This window comes from Drosophila innubila (genome assembly GCF_004354385.1).
Source record: "Drosophila innubila isolate TH190305 chromosome 3R unlocalized genomic scaffold, UK_Dinn_1.0 2_E_3R, whole genome shotgun sequence".
In the NCBI taxonomy this organism is placed as follows: Eukaryota; Metazoa; Arthropoda; class Insecta; order Diptera; family Drosophilidae; genus Drosophila; species Drosophila innubila.
This window is the reverse complement of record NW_022995380.1, coordinates 18,911,011-18,929,098: the sequence shown is the minus strand read 5'-3', so window position 1 is coordinate 18,929,098 and position 18,088 is coordinate 18,911,011. Positions and strand designations below refer to the sequence as shown.

At 36.9% G+C, this 18,088-nt stretch overlaps 2 protein-coding genes across 2 annotated transcripts; both read right to left on the bottom strand.

The window, feature by feature from the left end:
* Positions 1-499: 499 nt before the first annotated feature.
* Positions 500-6,813, bottom strand: LOC117790553. Its single transcript, XM_034630034.1, has 4 exons — positions 6,701-6,813; positions 2,332-2,379; positions 1,503-1,892; positions 500-1,022 (listed from the first exon to the last, which is right to left on the bottom strand). Exons 1-4 carry the CDS (start codon positions 6,792-6,794, stop codon positions 589-591), a joined length of 966 nt encoding a protein of 321 aa, XP_034485925.1. The 5' UTR covers positions 6,795-6,813; the 3' UTR covers positions 500-588.
* A 4,523-nt stretch (positions 6,814-11,336) lies between these two features.
* Positions 11,337-17,536, bottom strand: LOC117790483. The gene is made up of 6 exons (XM_034629939.1): positions 17,078-17,536; positions 16,203-16,352; positions 15,674-16,124; positions 15,451-15,598; positions 13,528-14,858; positions 11,337-13,245 (listed from the first exon to the last, which is right to left on the bottom strand). Exons 1-6 carry the CDS (start codon positions 17,246-17,248, stop codon positions 12,458-12,460), a joined length of 3,039 nt encoding a protein of 1,012 aa, XP_034485830.1. The 5' UTR covers positions 17,249-17,536; the 3' UTR covers positions 11,337-12,457.
* Between the last annotated feature and the right edge of the window lie 552 nt (positions 17,537-18,088).

Sequence of the window (18,088 nt, the reverse complement as noted above, 5' to 3'; positions counted from 1 at the left end):
TTAGTCGAGTTATTATTTAGACAAATTAAAATATTTTATTTAAAATTTATTTTAATTTTTCTGAAATAGTTAAACGCAATTAATGATTTAATTTTCTCAAAACAAAAAAAAAAAAAATCAATTACTTGTAATAAAATAAAAGAATAAAATAAAATATGTGAGTTTGTTATTTTGACAAAACATTTACTGAGTGTGTACACTTAAACAATGTACAGTTAGTCAAGTAATTCTTTTGACAATTAAAAAAAATTCGAATATTTTTAAAACAAGTTATAAAAAATTATAAATTAACAACTTCCGTGGGGTACAGCTATATTTTAAAATAAATATCATATAAATATGTTTTTATTTTCAAAACAATTACTTGACTGACTGTATTTTTACTCTATCCTTGTCTGTTCTAATTGCAACGCATAACACAAAGGGACAATGTAAGCACACAGACATGATTCTACGAAAGCGATAAACACTAAGCTCTTCCATTTTTCTCTCTAATTTCTTCTTCTGATTTTCTACTTCTTTTTTCGTTACACTTTTCATTGGGTGGGTTTAACTGTTGCTGTTGCTTTTGTGTGGGAAATTGATGACTTAGAATATGAAGTCGCCACAATCCATGGCATAGTCAAAGTCCTCGCCTCCAAGATCATCGACTCCCGTGGAATGGAAATCGAATCCTCCAATGTCCGTGTGATAGACGGCGCCACTGCACGACGTATCGATGAGATTTGTGCAGTGCGTGGTGGGCAGTGCGTGGAGCGTAAATGTGTCTTCGCACTGGGACCAGGTGAGGCCACCGCTCCAAACTCCATTGGGCAGTGTGGCCCAGCCCCAGCCGTGTCCCCAGGGCAAAACACAGGCCAGCGATGCCTTCGAGTCCGGTTTCTTGCTCAGAATGGCCACTGCTGCATCGCTCTTCACTAATGGATTTTGATTGTACAACATTCGCTGTGTGGTTAAAGCCGTCGAGGTGCTGCGATGATGTCTGCTGGATTTACGCTGCTTCACCTCCGAGTTGGTCGCCGCTGAGGATGACAAGACATTACAAATTATGCACACCGATGGAATAAATAATATAAATCTCACTATTTTTCCTTTGATTTAACTATTTTATATTTATTAATTAAAGTGTGACCACTGTACACCTTAATCTACATTTTTATATGAATATTCTAATATTAAATCCCTTTATTAATAACTAAAAATTAGTCAAGACAGACTCTTAAACGAATTCGGAAAAAATATTTGACTTAAATATTTTTACTGCATATTTAAATAAAAAAAATAAAATAATTACGCTGTACAATTTCATTCGGTTAATACCACTTAACGATTACGATTCCTGTTACGCTTTTAATCCCTGATTTTAAGTGGTTTTACTAAAGTCATATAACTTTGAAATTTTTTTACAATTTTAGTTAAGTCAAAGTGCTTCTTAGTAGGCTTATATTTAATTATACAATGCATTCTTTTAAACAGTTTAGGATTAGGATTATCGTACTCACGTCTAATGCGCACAAGCGGACGCCGAAGCACGTTCATCAGATGTGGCTTGTCCACCACCAGTTCAATTTGTGGAGGCGGTGGCAGAGTTTTGGTTATGGCATCAATCCAGTCGCTTACCTCTTGCTCCGACTTGGCCAGCATCCAATAAACCTTGGATCTCTTACGCCTCGAGCCCAGAGCAATAAGCTGTGAAACACTGACTCCATCGGGCAGTGGAGGACGACGTGGTATCTGCCCTGTCCAATGGGCAATGGCTAGCATCTCTGGCGCCTCCTTGACCAGTATCTTTCCCGAAGGTGAGGAACGCCCCGGCTCCGTAAACCACGCCATGGTAGAGTCATCGTACAGTATAACCCACTCCTCAGCCCATCGATTCCACAGCATTTGCTCTGAAAGAAGATTTTCAGAATTTAAGGAAAATAGAAGCTAATCCGTTCCTATTAATTATACACTCAGAATATGTTAGTTTTATATCTAAATACTTCTATATTTCAGAAAATGTTCTTCAAAAACTTCAAGCTGTTATAACTTTGTCAAATCTTAACCGATTTTCTTGCGGAATGTCAATTGTATCATTATTTGGCATCTATTCAATTCTGCATCAAAATTGAAAAATTATATTTTCTTTCACCACTGCCAATTTCTTCATTGACGCTTTTTCAAAAGATATTTTTAACTATGTATAATTTTTCAACTCGATTTACAGTTTGGACTTGTATCGCTGTTTTTTTTTTAATAATATTTAAATAACGTTTAATAAATTTTAAATTTTAATTCATTATTTTCAATTTTATTGTAAATTTAAATTAAATTACTTAAGAAACTCACTTTTATAGCGCAGCAGGTAACCTCCTTTAATTTGCTTTCCTCCGGTGCCTGCAAAAAATGAAAAAATTCGAAATAACAAGGCTGGAAATGGATAGAAGTTTGTAGAATAGGAGCAGAGCAGCAATTCAGTTTTACGTCGAACTCATCTAATCTATTTCCGCTGCAACTGCAGCAGTCGTTTGTGTTTAATTGAAAACGCAGTTGGCAAAAGCACTGTACAGTGTTCAGTGACCAATGCTCGATTTCCAATGTCCACTGACATTGCTCTCTAATCTGTTATCAAACTGAATTTTAGTTGCAAACCAAATGTGTGTGGGTTTTAAACGTTCACGTTAAATAACAGACCAGGTGAGAATCTAATGGATATTTGTCTCGATTTTGACAGCAACTATTTGCATTCTGTCCTTGGTATCCTATACTCTACATCCCTCCTTCTGTTGAATATATATATACGAGTATACACATATGTATCTATAGCTAGTTGGTCTTTCAATTAAAATTCATTAATCGAAGTTGATTAAATCACAGTCTAGCAATACATGGAAAAGCTATTGAGCAGTTTGATATATGTATAAATCTTCGGTTGAGCGAATTAATTATGGTAATGAAGATGAGTGTAATGAGAGTACGTGCTTACACTATCGTTTCCCAGATGCACTTTTACAGTTATTCAAAAATCTATTTTGTCAATAAAAAAAATACATATCTTTTATTTTAAAAATAATTTTTCTTTTTTTTTTATATATATATATTTTTTATTTTATTGCATCATTAATAACTTGACAAATATGTGATTTTGTTCTTTGCTAAAAGAATTACTTGACATGCTGCTTAGTGACTCCTAGCTTATTTGACCCACTACTTTTACATATTACAAAATTTAAATGAATTTATCTTTTAATGGGAAGCAGATGCATTCCAAATTAAAACGCATATTTGTTGATTATTGTTTAAGCTTGAGCAAACTGTTTTAATTAAATTTTCAAATTAAGCAATAGAAACAAAAAAAGTGTAAGACACTGTATGTTCTTTTAAACAAAAATTTTTTTAATTGTTATACATTAACTCAATAATAGATCGAATTTGTTGTAATAGTTCAATGAATTTAAGCATAGATTAGACCTTGTTTAAATACCCATTAGTTACTTTTAAGGACTCTTTAACTAACTGCAATAGTCATATACTCTGACACATATATATATATGCATAGATAAGTGTCTTTCGATGAATATGATTAGGCAAAAGGACGGATAGACCCTGGCAACGAATTTAGCCAAGTTGCTGATAGCTTGTCAATGCAATAAGCTGACACAGCAATTGAAAAACGCTCAAGGCTTGACTGAAAATTTCTTGGCAAACTGTTTGCTTGTGCTAAACCCAAACGAAATGCAGACGGATGGATTATACATTTGAACACACACACACAAACATATACATAATATATATGTATATATATATACATATATATATATTCATGCTGGAAAGTGTCGACTACGTTGGCGAAGGCAACCCCGAGAGATAGAGACAGAGACAGAGATATAGAGGATAGCTGGCGACGAGCTAGTGAACGAGGTCGTCGAAGGACACTGCAGACTGTCAACTGACAACGTACGAGGGACAACGGACACCGGACATTGGGCCCATCATGTGTACCACTTCAGTGCACGCATACACACAACCACATCCATATTTTTCATTCTACATTCTCTACTCTACATATTACATTCACATCCTCGTGACAAAGCAGTTGAAATAGCAAGTGGCTGCAACAGACGACGATGCACAGTGGCACAATTAGTCAGAATATGACTCTTAACTTTTAAAATAGTTAAGATAACATTCTATAATCTAAAATATATATTCTCAATGCTTTAAAGACGTTTTTTAAATAAAATAAAAATAGACAGAACATTAAAGTGTAAAAGTAAATAGCCAAACGCTGACTTCGCTAGAAAAATGTGGTAAGAAAAAAATATTTAAATATTTATTTATTTAAATTTAAATTTGAAACATAAATTTTCAAAGCTTTAAAGAAATTCTTAAAAATAAAATAAAAATAGTGCATAAATAATTAGTCAATCGAAAAATATATGTATTTTATTTTATTGTAAGAAATTATTACATTATAAAAAATTGTTTTTCACCAGAAAAAATCTTTTTCAAAAGTAAAGAAATTTAAATATCTTGTTTTAATTTTTTGAAAATTATCCAATTTAAATGGAGTAACTTACAGGTGCAACAGACAAGAATGCAGAGACTTGAACGATTCACGGTTGCAAAATCAACTTGTACATAATTATTAAGCTGCCCGGGGTCGTAATGGGGCCGAAAGCGTTGCCAGGAGGCAGGAACAGCGACAGGGAGGGTGGGAAGGTAGGCTGGAAAACGCCTACACTTACTGCCTTGTACACTTGCATGATTTATGCACGTGGTTGCTTTCAACCTACAACAACAACGACAACGATGACAGGCTGCCTCTTGCTAGGTGGATTCATTTTCGTTGCATTCAATTTACTTGCAGCAAGTGGCAATAAGAGGAGACATGGGCGTAGTCAGCATTGTGCAAAGGGGGACAAAAATAATTTTTTCTTATGTTGTATATTGTGAATTGTTAGCAAATTCATCTAAGACCTACAGTAAGATCATCCAAGACAGTACCTTTTATTATGAATTCAAAAGTTCTGCAAAAAAAAATCGACAATTCTTGATATAAAAAAAAAAACTTTAGTAGTTTTAAATTTAAAATGCATTACATTTAATTTACTATTAACTAGAGTAAAATGGCATCAAAATCCAATCAAATTATTTTATTTATTGTACAAAAATATAGCAATAAATAATATTATTGTTAAAATTTTAAATTAACTTATGGCAAACGATTTTTCTGACTCCGAGATTTATATTTTCATGAATGGTTCCACAATTCCATTTCATTTTCAATGCCTTTCAAAGGAGAATGGGTGCGGTCTCGGAACTTGTTTTTACTAATTGACGTGTTTTAAAAACAACTATTGTGCGGATTCCGAAAGCTAAATACTGTAAAGCTATGAATGCAGCGCGAAAGGATGGAATGGCTCACACCTGCCCCTGCTGCCTACGCCCTTGAGAGGAGAAGCTGATGATTGTGGGTGGTTGGGTGGTTCGTGGGTTAGTACGCCTGATTGTTGTGCTGCCTCTGCTTAATGGTTTAATGCAGTTTACGTGCTCAGGCCAATGGGCGTGGCTGTGTGGCAATGTGACAGTGTGACACTGATTGCAGCATAATAACCTCTGCTGAATTTCACTTGATAAGTTCAACTCAAGTGGACGACATACATACACGTATACATACACTTACTTTTGTACTTGTATGTACTTACATATGTTCATAATGAGCAGGTCAACAATGAGACCACAGCGACAGATAGAGAAACGGAAGCTCAGAGAGACAAAGAGAGAGAGAGAGAGAGAGAGAGAGAGAGAGAGAGCGCAAGAGTGAAAAAGAAAGTGAGAGCAAGAGAGTGATGCAAATACACCCCCGAAACACACACACACCCACACACAGTCACACGCACACGCACAAGTAATCTGTGTGTGCCTCTGTATGTGAATTCATTGAGAAAAATTGTTGGCCAGCGAATTCACGAGCGAAAAGCGCAAAAACGAGTTCAAGGGTTTTTGTTTAAAAAAAAAAACGGGGACAGCCCTGCTTTCCACACACACATTCATATAAGGGCTGTTACTTACACATATGTACATACACAGCTGCTTTGGGGCTGTGGCTTAAGCTACATTTATTTATTTATTAAAAAGCAGTCCTCGAAAGAAACTTATAAAACATTAAAAAAAATATTCGAATATAGTATTTAAAATAACAATTTATTTATTCATTTATTGTCAAGCTATATGCAGATGATACGTGAATTTACAATTAAATTAAAAGTTAAATCTAAATAAATATATTTTATGTTATTAATTTGTATAAAAACGTAAATGTTCGGTTGGTATCTAAAAAAAAAATAGAAAATGATTGGTCCAACATTTGTTGCAAGGATTGGGAAAATTTATTATCAACAAAACATTATTAACATTGCAAAAATAAAAATATAAGTTGATAAATTACATTTTACACAATTTCCATACAATTAAAAAAATGCAAGAAATACATTTTTGAATACCTTAAATAAATAAATACATACATAAATAATATACAATTTTCGGTCAAAGACTTTAAAGTTACACAAAACTTAAGGAAAACTAAAACAATTAAATTTAAAAGTAACTATGCTTACAATTTAAGATAAAAGTAATATAAAATATAAATTTTTAAATTCTAAAAAATAAAGTAAATACAATTAAGAAACTGTGGGTATTTAGAAATTATATTTACCCGAGGGCTGCTGCTGCAGTTGCAATTGTTGTTGTGATGGCGTCGAGGTGGAATCTTCACTCCTTGGCTTAACCTTTGAGCACATGGAAAACATATTTCTGGCTTTGTCTGTGGTCGATTTTGGCAGCTTTGTTAGTTGTTAATTGATCAGTAACTAAGTGCAAATGGTAGTGGAAGTTGTGCTCTAATATTTAGTTCATTAACGCTTCTCCTCTTGTCCCACTGCTCCTGCTCATGCTCCCTCTCCTTATCCAGTGAAGACAATGAAGTGATGTCAGCAGCCAATTTCACAGACAATACAGAAACAGAAGAAAAGTATTTTTTTCCTTTTTTGGGCCGTCTGATTTTGACTTGCTGGGCAGGAGAAAAACGCGCGTGTTTCGTGTTATCAATGTTCGAAGTAACAGCACACACACACACATGTACAGACACACACACACACGGACAGTGTTTGCTGGTGTTGAGGTCGCTTTCGCTTTCGGTTTCGCTTTCGGATTCGGTATTTGTTGGAGGTGCGAGCAACGCCTTTTCAGCTCAAATAATGTTGTTGTTGTTGCTGTTGTTAATATTGTTGTTGTAGCTAGATTTCGATGCTGCTGTCAATACTGATGATGATTGAAAGAGCCGGAGTCTAACCTTGCCTGACGCTAATTAGATTTCCAATTGTATTCCTTTTTTTTGGTTTTGTATTATTTTCTTGCTTTTCACTTATTCATTGCCTACTTTTGTGCGTCTGTCCGGCAAGCGGAGTACACACGCACTCGAAAAGGTTACGGATGTCTCCTGTTCGCTGTCAATCAATCGGTTTCACAATAAAACAGAGCATCACACACACACACAGACACTTATTTAGCTTTGATTTGTTGTTGCTTTTCTTCTTGATTTCTTTCGCTTGGTGACAAACTTTCAGTTGTAACTGTAACTGTAACTATTTCTGCTGCTACTGCTGCGTCTGCATCTGCTGCTGCCGCTTCTGTTTCTGTTGTCCGCTGTCGCACCTCTGCTTGGTTATACGACCGAAACCCGACTGACAGACGCTGCTTGGCGAGACTCGTTCGTTGACTTGTCTCGTGTCTCGTTGTCTGAGCTCTCCGAAGCTCAGACGCAGCCACTTGAAAAGCTCTCTCGTTTGAGGACTAGGACAACACAAGCCGTGTTGCTTTTTTAGCTATTTTGTTGCTAGACTAGACAAAAGTTTTGAAATGCTATTAGCTAGAAATATAGCAAATTTATTTAATGATTTAGCTACAGCCATTTTATTGCTAGATTTAGAAATTTTATATTTGCATAAACTGTAAATTTCGATAAGAATATCAAAAAAATTCGACAATTTATCGCCTTATCGCAGTTTTCGGTTATGCTGAGTTTGTCTGAGTTTGTCTTGATCAATCAAAACTAAAACACATTTTCAGCTGAGTATGGCTAACAAAATTAAATACAAAACTTTAAATGCTAATTTAGCCGTAAGATTTCATTTGAAATTACAATTTCAATTATCTAAAATTTAAGTTATTTTTTCTTTCTTTTTTTTGATAAAATAATAAGTTTATTTATTGGGTGAACACGCTCATGCTAATCAAAGCACTTTCATATCTTGAACATAGGAAAACTAAGCAGGGAAAATTGCAGGTTCTTGGCAGTATGAAAATGTATATAACGTGATTAGAATATAACTCCATCAAGCACAAGGCGAAGTTCTAGCTGATGGCTGAAAGGGGTCTCCTTGTCAGTCTCCTTCTCCTGAAAGGCCAACGGCAACGGCAGGGCAATTTACACCAAGATCCCGGTAAATGGTAATGTCTCTTACATTGTCGGCGAGTCAACGATACGTACTAAAATTAGGATCTGACAAGACTCCATCCTTTTTAGGGAGGAGTTGCAGGCCGTGCCCCAAATGTTGACGCCCCATGTAAGGGTGGGAGAAATTATTGCTTTAAACAGACGGATCTTGGCTGTCAGTGAAAGCTCACCTCGCGACCTGACGAGCCAGTCCATCTTCTTCCACTTAGCACGCATAAAATTTATATAAATTTACAGATATGTACTTAAAAAAAAGTGAAATTTATGTCATTATTTAAAAACGACTTTGGAATCCGAAAAAAGATTTTGTCGAGGTTGCCATCCACATTGTCAATATCATTGATGCTTTAATAAAATAAGTTAAAAAACATTGTATGATTTACTAACGTATTATCTCGTCAATCTAAAGTTGTTTAAAACATTAATAATTTTTTTTTTAACTTTTTAATTTTTTTTTTTAATATTTAATAATTTTTTAGTTGTTTCCAGCAATTGTTTTGGCAAGTTAGCAGTTTTAGCCCATAATATTCTGGCAACACTGAACACAAGAAAGCTGGCTGACTTCTGCAGTCGCTGATGCTGCTGATATGTCCTTCAACGTCCTACAGCAACAACACAGTGCGTCGAAATGCCGATTCCACTGGTGGCAAACCGCCCGCCAAACAGATGACAGGTAAGTTAACAGTTAGCAGCAGAGCTCTGAACAGAACGCACTCACTTTCACTCGTCATCCTCACTTTCGGTGAAGCTGGAGCTTTTTGTTTGTTATTGCTCTCTGCCTCGCTCTCTCGCTCTCACTCTCTCGGAATTGAACTGTCGCTCTCCTGTGTTAGTAGGACACCTATTATGTACAGATGTATGTGTGTGTAAGTATTGGTACCTCACCCAGTTACAGTTTCATCTTCATGTTGTCGTCGCCATCGTCAGTTAGCGTTGTCTTTCACTTTCAGTGTTCATGTTTTTGGGCTTCACTTTAAGTGAGATTTTTAGGGGTCGGTGTAGGCAACGCTGGGGGGTTGGGGATTGTATCATTTGTTTGTGTTGCCTCTGGCAGCAGATGCTTGCCGTCTCATTTCCCCAGTGATAATCGGTAATAATGCGTTGTGTCACTATTTAAATGGACACTACAGTAAATAAACAGCTCTTGGTACTACAGGAATTACAGAGTAAATACACAGCTCTAGTTACTAAAGGAAAGTCTTGACATTGTTTTCTTTTGTGATGATTATATATCTACATACATATCTGTAAAGCACTTCACAATTACTACAACCTATTTTAGATATTATTGAATTCCTACTTTCTCTCTGCTCTGATAAATTGTTTAGAAAGTTCAATATTAAGTTTAGTCAATACAGAGATCGTAAAGATTATAATTTTTTTAAACAAATTATAATATAAAACGAATATATTTTTCTTAGAATAGTTGCTTTATGACTTTTAAATACAAATATTTCATAATTTTAAAATTCCAATAACAAGATTATTCTAATTGTTGTACAGAGAAAACCCCTTTTCAAATATTGGGAGCTTGGTTCATCGAATTTTCCACTGAATAGTGTTGTTGTGATGTTGCACTAATGGAACTGAGGTTAATTTCAGCAAATAATTTTGATAAATTAGAATGAACAAACTGATTCGCAGCTGCGTAGTCAACGTAAGCAATATTTTTAAAATACGGCGCAATAAATTGCAATTGTTGTTTGCAATGGCTAAGAGAGATATTGACCATAAGCCTCTTAACATGCAGCACTGAGTTGTATCTATTCAATTATGCATACTTATGTATAAACAGTTGGTCAAGTAAAGAGAAAATTTAAGTATTTCAGTTTGCACAAATAAGTTAATAAATAAATGTTAGATAAGAAATGCATTGGCACGAAAATTAATTTATATGTTGAATGTAGAAAAGTATTGCATTAATTTAAATGGGTCAAAACCATAAACAGAATTAGAGCAATGTTTAGAGCTAGAGCTTTTGTTTAAGCGTTGTCAGCTGATGATTCCATTGTTCCAGCTGCTGAAACTGCTATCGGTTTGTGCTTCTTTCTGCATGCAAACGTAACCTGAAATCACTTAAGCACTTTACGTGTATGCGCTGCAAGGAAGGAGGAAGGTGGGGAAGTAGGGTGAAAGAAGAAGGAACGACGCTTAAATAGGACAAAGCATGCCCGTCGAGCTAAATGATGGCTCCTTCGTTTGCCGCATCCAAGGCTCTATTGAGACGTAATGCCTTTGTAAGTGGCATTAATTTGATGCTGCAGCATTTGCTAGTGCTCCCTCCCTCTTCCCTTCTTCTCCCCGTCGCACACCGCTGCAATAATAAATCAATTTTAAGTTCATTTCTTGTAGAAATTGTGTCGCCCGTGTCGCTTCGTGGCCTGCAGCCATTTTCAAGGCCTGGGCGTTTTCACTTTCGGTTTCCAATTACACACAGATGCGCTCCCACTCTTTTTCTCTTTCTCTCTCTCTCTTTGTCTATGTATGTCTCTCTCACTGCCAGTGTGTAGGTTTAAAGTACGGCACGGTTTTTGGTACACACTCCTGACCGTGACACAATTTCCATTGTTGAGCCACTGACTCAACCACAGCAGCATCCTGCTATTGAATGACTTGCACAACTAATACACCCCACACATTCACATAAACACACTCACATACCAGCGCATATATACATTTTTAGTGGTCCGAGCAGTAAATGCTCGCCCATACTCTGTATATGAGTGCTGAAGTAAATATATACGTATGCAAGTCCAGATTTTATCAATTGTGCACAAAAAAACCAGTAAGAATAAATACAGTATATCCTAGCAAGTTAAAAGCCACAAGTGGTAAGTTATGTTGTGATTAAAATAAGTTTTATTATCATTTGGTGATTTGATTTAAGGCTCTATCTTGTACGACATTAATGGTCTACATTGAACAACAAAAATATGCACATATATAAATACAAATGCTGCACAGGATATTTTATACATTTTTTGTTTGTATTTACAATTGCTCGGATAAAGGAACTAACTCATTAATCCAAGACCAGATGCCACAAATGCTTCATTCGTGCCACACTGGCCTTGGACAACGATAACACTCTTTCTTCTAAATGTTTGTGTGTGTGTCTGTTTTTACATATTTAGCTTTATCTTTAGCTTCAGTTTAAGCCTAGTATAAATTCATCTCTATTAACTAAATGTACAATTTTCACTAAAAAACACGATAAAAATGCCGACAAACATTTGCAAACTGCCAAAAATGATGCTATGCTATGCTTTATCATTTTCTTTCTTTGATTTCTTTTGTTTTGATTTGGTTATTGAAGCTGTGTAATACTCAAGTTATCACATCACATCAACATCGATTGGATATGGAAACGCACTGATCAGAGTATATCGAATAAGGACACAAGTGCAAAACATTATGCATAATCAGAGCTGAGTATAGTGATTCGATTTTTTAGCCAGCCCTACTCTGGTATTGGGTATATTCAGTTAGACATTTAAACATACATTATACCCTTATTGAAATTTGTTTAAATTTTATCTAAACTCTTTTTTTAATCAAACTAAATTTAGTTAATTTTCCCAGGTGAAATTGTTAATGTTAAATATAGTGAGAAGTCCAACTATTATTTTAGTGGTAGAAAAAATATCAGTAACTATCTGAATGTTTCATCTATTTCTAAGTTTTGTGGAAAAGTTAACAAAATTTCAAAGGATGACAAAAACAGTGGAGATAAAATTTAATCAAATTTTATAAAGTGTATGTTGAAATATTTAACTCGTTAAATAAAATAGTTGTGTAGCTAATTGTTCATCCATGTAAAACTTAACCAAAACATGCTTTAATCACTGTTTCCAGCTTTGTACATAATACATGATACGTTGACAATGTACGTCAAATGAGAGGCGGAGGAGGTGTAACTAATTAACAAACAAACTATGACAAAAGTGCGTCAAGTGTTTAGTTCTGCAATGCGGCACGCAGCAGGCTGTCCAGTGTAAATTGAATTGTTCCATTGGCAGCTGCTTGCAGAACGGATGGAGGTTTGGGTAATGTCGGAAATAGTCCGGCCGTTCCCGCTCCCAATGCCATTGGCGATTCGGTGCTGCTAAGGCATTGTGATACAACAGTGGTTGACACTGGGGCTGGGGCTGGGGTTGCGGCTGGAGCTGGAGATGTAAGCGCCTCTACAATGGCGGACGTGTTTAGCGCATTCGAGGCGTTGCCCTTGCGAGGCGGAGATGGTGGTGTTAGTTGGATAACCGAGCTGGATTTTTGTTTGCCATTTGGTGTTTTGTGTAGATCGTTCAACTCCTCCAAAGCTTCCGCCTCCGCTCCCACTTCTTCAGTATAAGTGACTTCTTGATGTTTGACGGAAACTTCTGGCACTTCCGGTTTCTGTTGTTGGGCAATGGCGTTTACCTTATTCCACAGATTGCTAATGGTCGCATCCTTGCCAGCAGCAGCCGTGCGCTTAGCAATCTTTTCAATAAAGCTTTCGCCAACGTTGCCAACTGAACTGGAGCTCGCATCCAGTACAAACTGTTGTTGGCCGCAATCGCTGCGCGTATATGAAATGAGACGGGGGCGGATTTGAGGTCGCTCGGCGGGCAGCTCAGGCAGCGTGGCGGATACGGCACGTCCCTGGCTGACCAGCTCCAACATGATGCGACGGGTGATGCCCTGCACCAATGGTTTCTTCTCCTCGGTTATGTAAGCCTCCCAGTGCTTCGGCTTGGACTCCTCACCTGTGGGGAACACAAAAATTATAATCAATTTAATTTTTTATAACATTTATTAGTGAAAATTGAAAAGAAAACTTATTTTTAAGGAAGTTATTATAAAAGGAAAAAACATTTTTTAATAATTTATTTAGATTTGAATGCAGATTAAAATTTAGAGGTTAGTTCATGATCAAAATGACATTCCATTTAAAAGTCGGTTCAGTTTTGACAAAGTAATTATCATGTAATTATTTTATAGGTTTAATTTTTCTAAATTCTTAGCTCTTATTGGCAATCGTTTCTCACCTGTATTTACAGTCTGGCGACGCAGTTTTGCTCGCATGGAGTCGACAGCTATTGCTGCAGACTGTGCTCCAGACGGATCCGCCTTGAAGCTGACCAGATCATAAACAAAATCTTTGTTAACTGCCTTAACACGTTTGCGAATCGGACGCTTCTCAATGCTGCGTTCACCGGAATCCGGTGAAATCTGTGTACGTGACTTGCGACGTTTTTTGCTGGGCAAAGGCTCGTCTTCTGGTTCCTCCTTAATGTGAACAGCGGTGGGAACTGGCGAACTGGGCGCCGTCTCCAGCGATGACTCAGTATTTGTTTTAATGCGCTTCGATCGTTTTTCATACGTTTTGGGTGCAGGTTTCAGCTCAATAGACGCCTCCTCTCTCTGATCTGCTGGCTGCTCCTTATCCAATAGTATAATATCTCCATCGACATCATCTCGAGAATACTCGCATTCATGTGTGGACACATACTTCTCGGTCAGACTGTCCCGATCGCCTTCAATTTTGTGCGTGAATCCGAGATGATTGACAATGTCGTAGCGTCGAAAGGCGCGATAGTCACAAATGGTGCAGCCGAAACGGCGAGCCCGATAATGAAACATGGAAATGTGACGACGGAGATTGCCAAGAGCATTGAACTGCTTGTGGCAGATTTTGCAGCGACAGCGCAGCTGCTTTTCAATGGGCACATTGCGTTTCTTTTTGACTTTCGGCTTTGACTCATCAATCTCATTTTCATTTTCGTTTTCATTTTCAATGCTGGGCTGGTCCTGGTCCTGATCCTGCTCTTCCTGCTCATGCTCGTCATCGCTATTGGAAGCCTGATCGTCGCTGGTCGAGTCGCTCTCGTGCTGCAGTTGCAGCTTGTCAAGCGACACGGTCTGCAGACCAGGTGCATAGTTCCCATTCTGTTCGGCGAGATCAGCAAACATTTCATTTAGCGCATTGGAATCGATGCTTTGCATATCCACAGTACTGTGTGCTGATTCTTCGAGTACATCTGAACTGGAATTATTACTAGCATTTGGATTAATCTTTAGCTTCTTTACGGCTGGCAATGGCTTGGCCAACTTGGCCTCCTGCTTAGCCCGACAGTTGAGTAGATGTGTGGAAAGCGCAGCGCGACGTTCGAATGACTTTTCGCAGTAAATGCAAAGCGACATTATCTTGCGTTGCTCTCCATTCGCATCCGTATGCTCCACAGCTTGACCAACGACGTCGTCGGAAAGTTGCAGACGCTTTAGCTCACGACTAGGACCCTTGGGTTGAACATCGCCCTGCTGCATGCGTCGTTTAAGTATCGTATTACGCATCATGCGTATACGACGGGTTGGTTTCCTGCCAAAGATAGCGCAAATCAGTTAAAATACTCAGTGTGAAGCAAACTAAACCACAATTCCCTATAAGATTTGTAACAATAAAACTAAGAACAACAAAATTCGCATTAAAAAAATATATATAAAACTTAATTTGAATTAAAATTATCAAAAAATTGCAAAATTTTTTTTTAGGAAAATCCGTCTTTCAGAATATGTGCGTTAAAAAAAAATTTTACTGCTCTTTGATACATACTTAAATAAAGTTTCAGAAACTCTCTAACAAAGGAACCAACTGAAAAATCATAAGATCATATAGAATCAATTTAATACTTTTGCATGCACTTCATTTTACTCGATTTTTGAAGGAACGTGTTATTTTTGTTATTCGAGTTTTCACGAATTTGCATCCTTTCTTTTCATGCTTATTAAATATAATTCATATTTTGGTTGAGTTCCAGAAATTTTTCAAAAATGTGAAAACATATTTGACGCACAGTTTTTAAGATTATCTAAAAGTATTCACCCAATTGTGTGTGTCTTATTTTAATTTTAGTGGGTTTTCCACACATTAAAAAAAATATTAAAGCTTTGCTTGAGGTACCCGTACTCACTTATGATCCTTGGAGAGGTGACGAATGACAGCCGCTGCCTGTAGAAAGGTCAGAGAGCACGCTGGACACTGAAACACAAAAGCTGATGACGAATGATGCTTCTGTATATGCAACTCAAGCGTTTTGTGCGTCTGGAATGTCAAATTGCCTGTAATCAAAAAACAGATGTAGAAACTATTAGACAAGGCCTACTTAAATATAAAAAAATAAATGAGTAGTTTACATATTTCACAGAAGACATTCGTTTCGGTCTCATCGCTAATAGACTGATCCGGAGTTTCGGCCGAGTCGCTGCCACTTGGTCGCTCGTATTGATGCGTGGTTACTGCCTTGCCATCGGGTCCGACAGTCGTGCGAGCTGAATTGAGCATGTGGTGAACTTCGTTAAGTTCCGTCTTGATGCTGTCGTCCTGCTCGACCTTAATAGTCTGATAAACCGCTTGACTGGAGGTCGGCATTGACTCCAGTTGCAGCACCGGCGAATGCTGTTTGACTGTAGCTGGCGGCGCCTTTTCCCGACGCAAACGCTCAATGACTCCGCTAAGATCTCGTATGCTGCCCCGCATTGGACGAATCTCGCGAGGAACCGGCGAACATCCTGTGCTGCGACTGCGCAGCATGTGTTCAATGTCCTGTGACGTTGACGGCTGAATTATCATCGTCGAATTTTGATCCTAGAATATAGAAATGATTACATTAATTGTCGAAATTGATTGGATCGTAATGAGATGATGTCTTTACTGCAGACTCACTGTGTATCCTGTGTTATGGCTCGTTATACGGGCACTGATGCAACAGAAGACGCGTTTATGGCTTATGAAATTGGCCAGACTGCGAAACATATTCCGGCACACGTTGCACTCATAGATCAGGCTGCACTCCTCGCTGAGCAGACGCCGCACCTGTTACCAATAACAATATCAATATCAATAACAATTTCAATTTCAATAATCAATATCTGGTCCGAAAGGCTAAAATCGAGTAAGACCAACTGTGAAACACCCTGTACTTACTATATAAAATAAGAAAACAATGGTACAAAATCAAGTACATTAAATTCAATCAAGCCATATAATAATAATCACATAAATTAGAAACTATAATTTTAAAATTAACAATCAGATAAAGAATAGCATAAATATAAAGAAATAATAGGGCTTTTTATTCTAATCAGGATATCAAGCAACTGTTTTGACAATTGACAGTTAATAAAGAAAATCTTTTGACAGTCAAAATTTCACACATTTTGTCCTGCAAAAAATAATAATAATAATAATAAAAAAAACTTGGCTATTTTCAAAAATAAAAGGGATATATGTGTTTGAATTTTTTTTTTTTGTCAAAACACTTTCATAGTTGACATACTGTATAGTTGGGGTCTGCATTTGTCTTCTGACATACTTAATCGTCCTTTTTTTACTACTTAATTACATACAGGCTCTATTTGGATTTTGTCAAAAGATAGCCATTCGGATCAGCTGAATTAGAGTCTTATTGGATTTCTTAAGAGATGAACCATTCCGATCAGAAATGTTTATATTACGCCTTACTTGAACCCAGTTGGGTCACGTACGCAGCTCACAAAACACGCTTACTAAAGATACTGAAGATTCCGTTTGCGTCTTACCTCACTGGTTCCATTCTCGTAGGCCCGTCGCGCCTCCTGGAATCCAGTGTGCGCTGTTCTCAATGGACGCTGCAACAGGCTTAAATCATTGCCGTTGCCTTCAACGTCGTTGTCGTTATTGTTGTCCATCTGTTGTGTATCCGAATTGCAGCGTGAGTTGCGCTTCTTCATTGCGGTTTGCAATTTACCACTGACACTTTGATAACGCACGCAACTTATTTGTGATGTGTTAAATGAGATTTTCAGTTGTACGCACGCATGTGCGTAATTGCACTTGTTCAAAATTCGTTGCGCTTTATTTGTAATCGGTTTTCACCCATCGAAATTTACGCCTGCATATTGCACATTTTCTTCGTATTGCAATTTTCGCTTATTCGTCCTAAAACCGAGGGTTGCCCATCCGGTAAAAGTTTCCGATCTGGTTCGATTTTTTGTACTTAAAAAAACAAGTACATTTCCGAAATTTATGAGCTTCAAACCTTTTTTAAAATGTTAAGCTTAGTTTTGTCTAATTTCTGAATTTTAATTTTCATCAAATTTATTAATTTTTTATTGAGTTTTTTTTATTTTAAAATTTTCATTTTTTTGTCTGGAAACATCAGAAAAATAGCTCAAATTGCGATGTAAAATAGCTTAAAAAAACAAAATGGCAGCCTTGAACCCAAAAACTGTGTGGCAGCCTTGAATCACAGAATATTTAACCGATAGTTTGAACGTCTGGCAGCCATTCTTTTCAATAAAAATGCGAACAGCCTGGCAACTCTCGGAAACGCGCGCGCTTTTTAAAAATTTAACAAAAAATTGTTAAGAAAATCCAACGAAATTTTGAAATTATGTAAAATAAAAGTGAATATCTTTGAAATTTTTACTGGGTGGCAACCTCAGGCTCATTTCACACATAAGGTTGATTTTCGACCGATCGTTCCCTATAAAGAACCCACTTGAACTGAATTCGGGAAGGATTAAAGGCCATTTTCAAATACACAACCTATGGAGATTGCTTGATATATC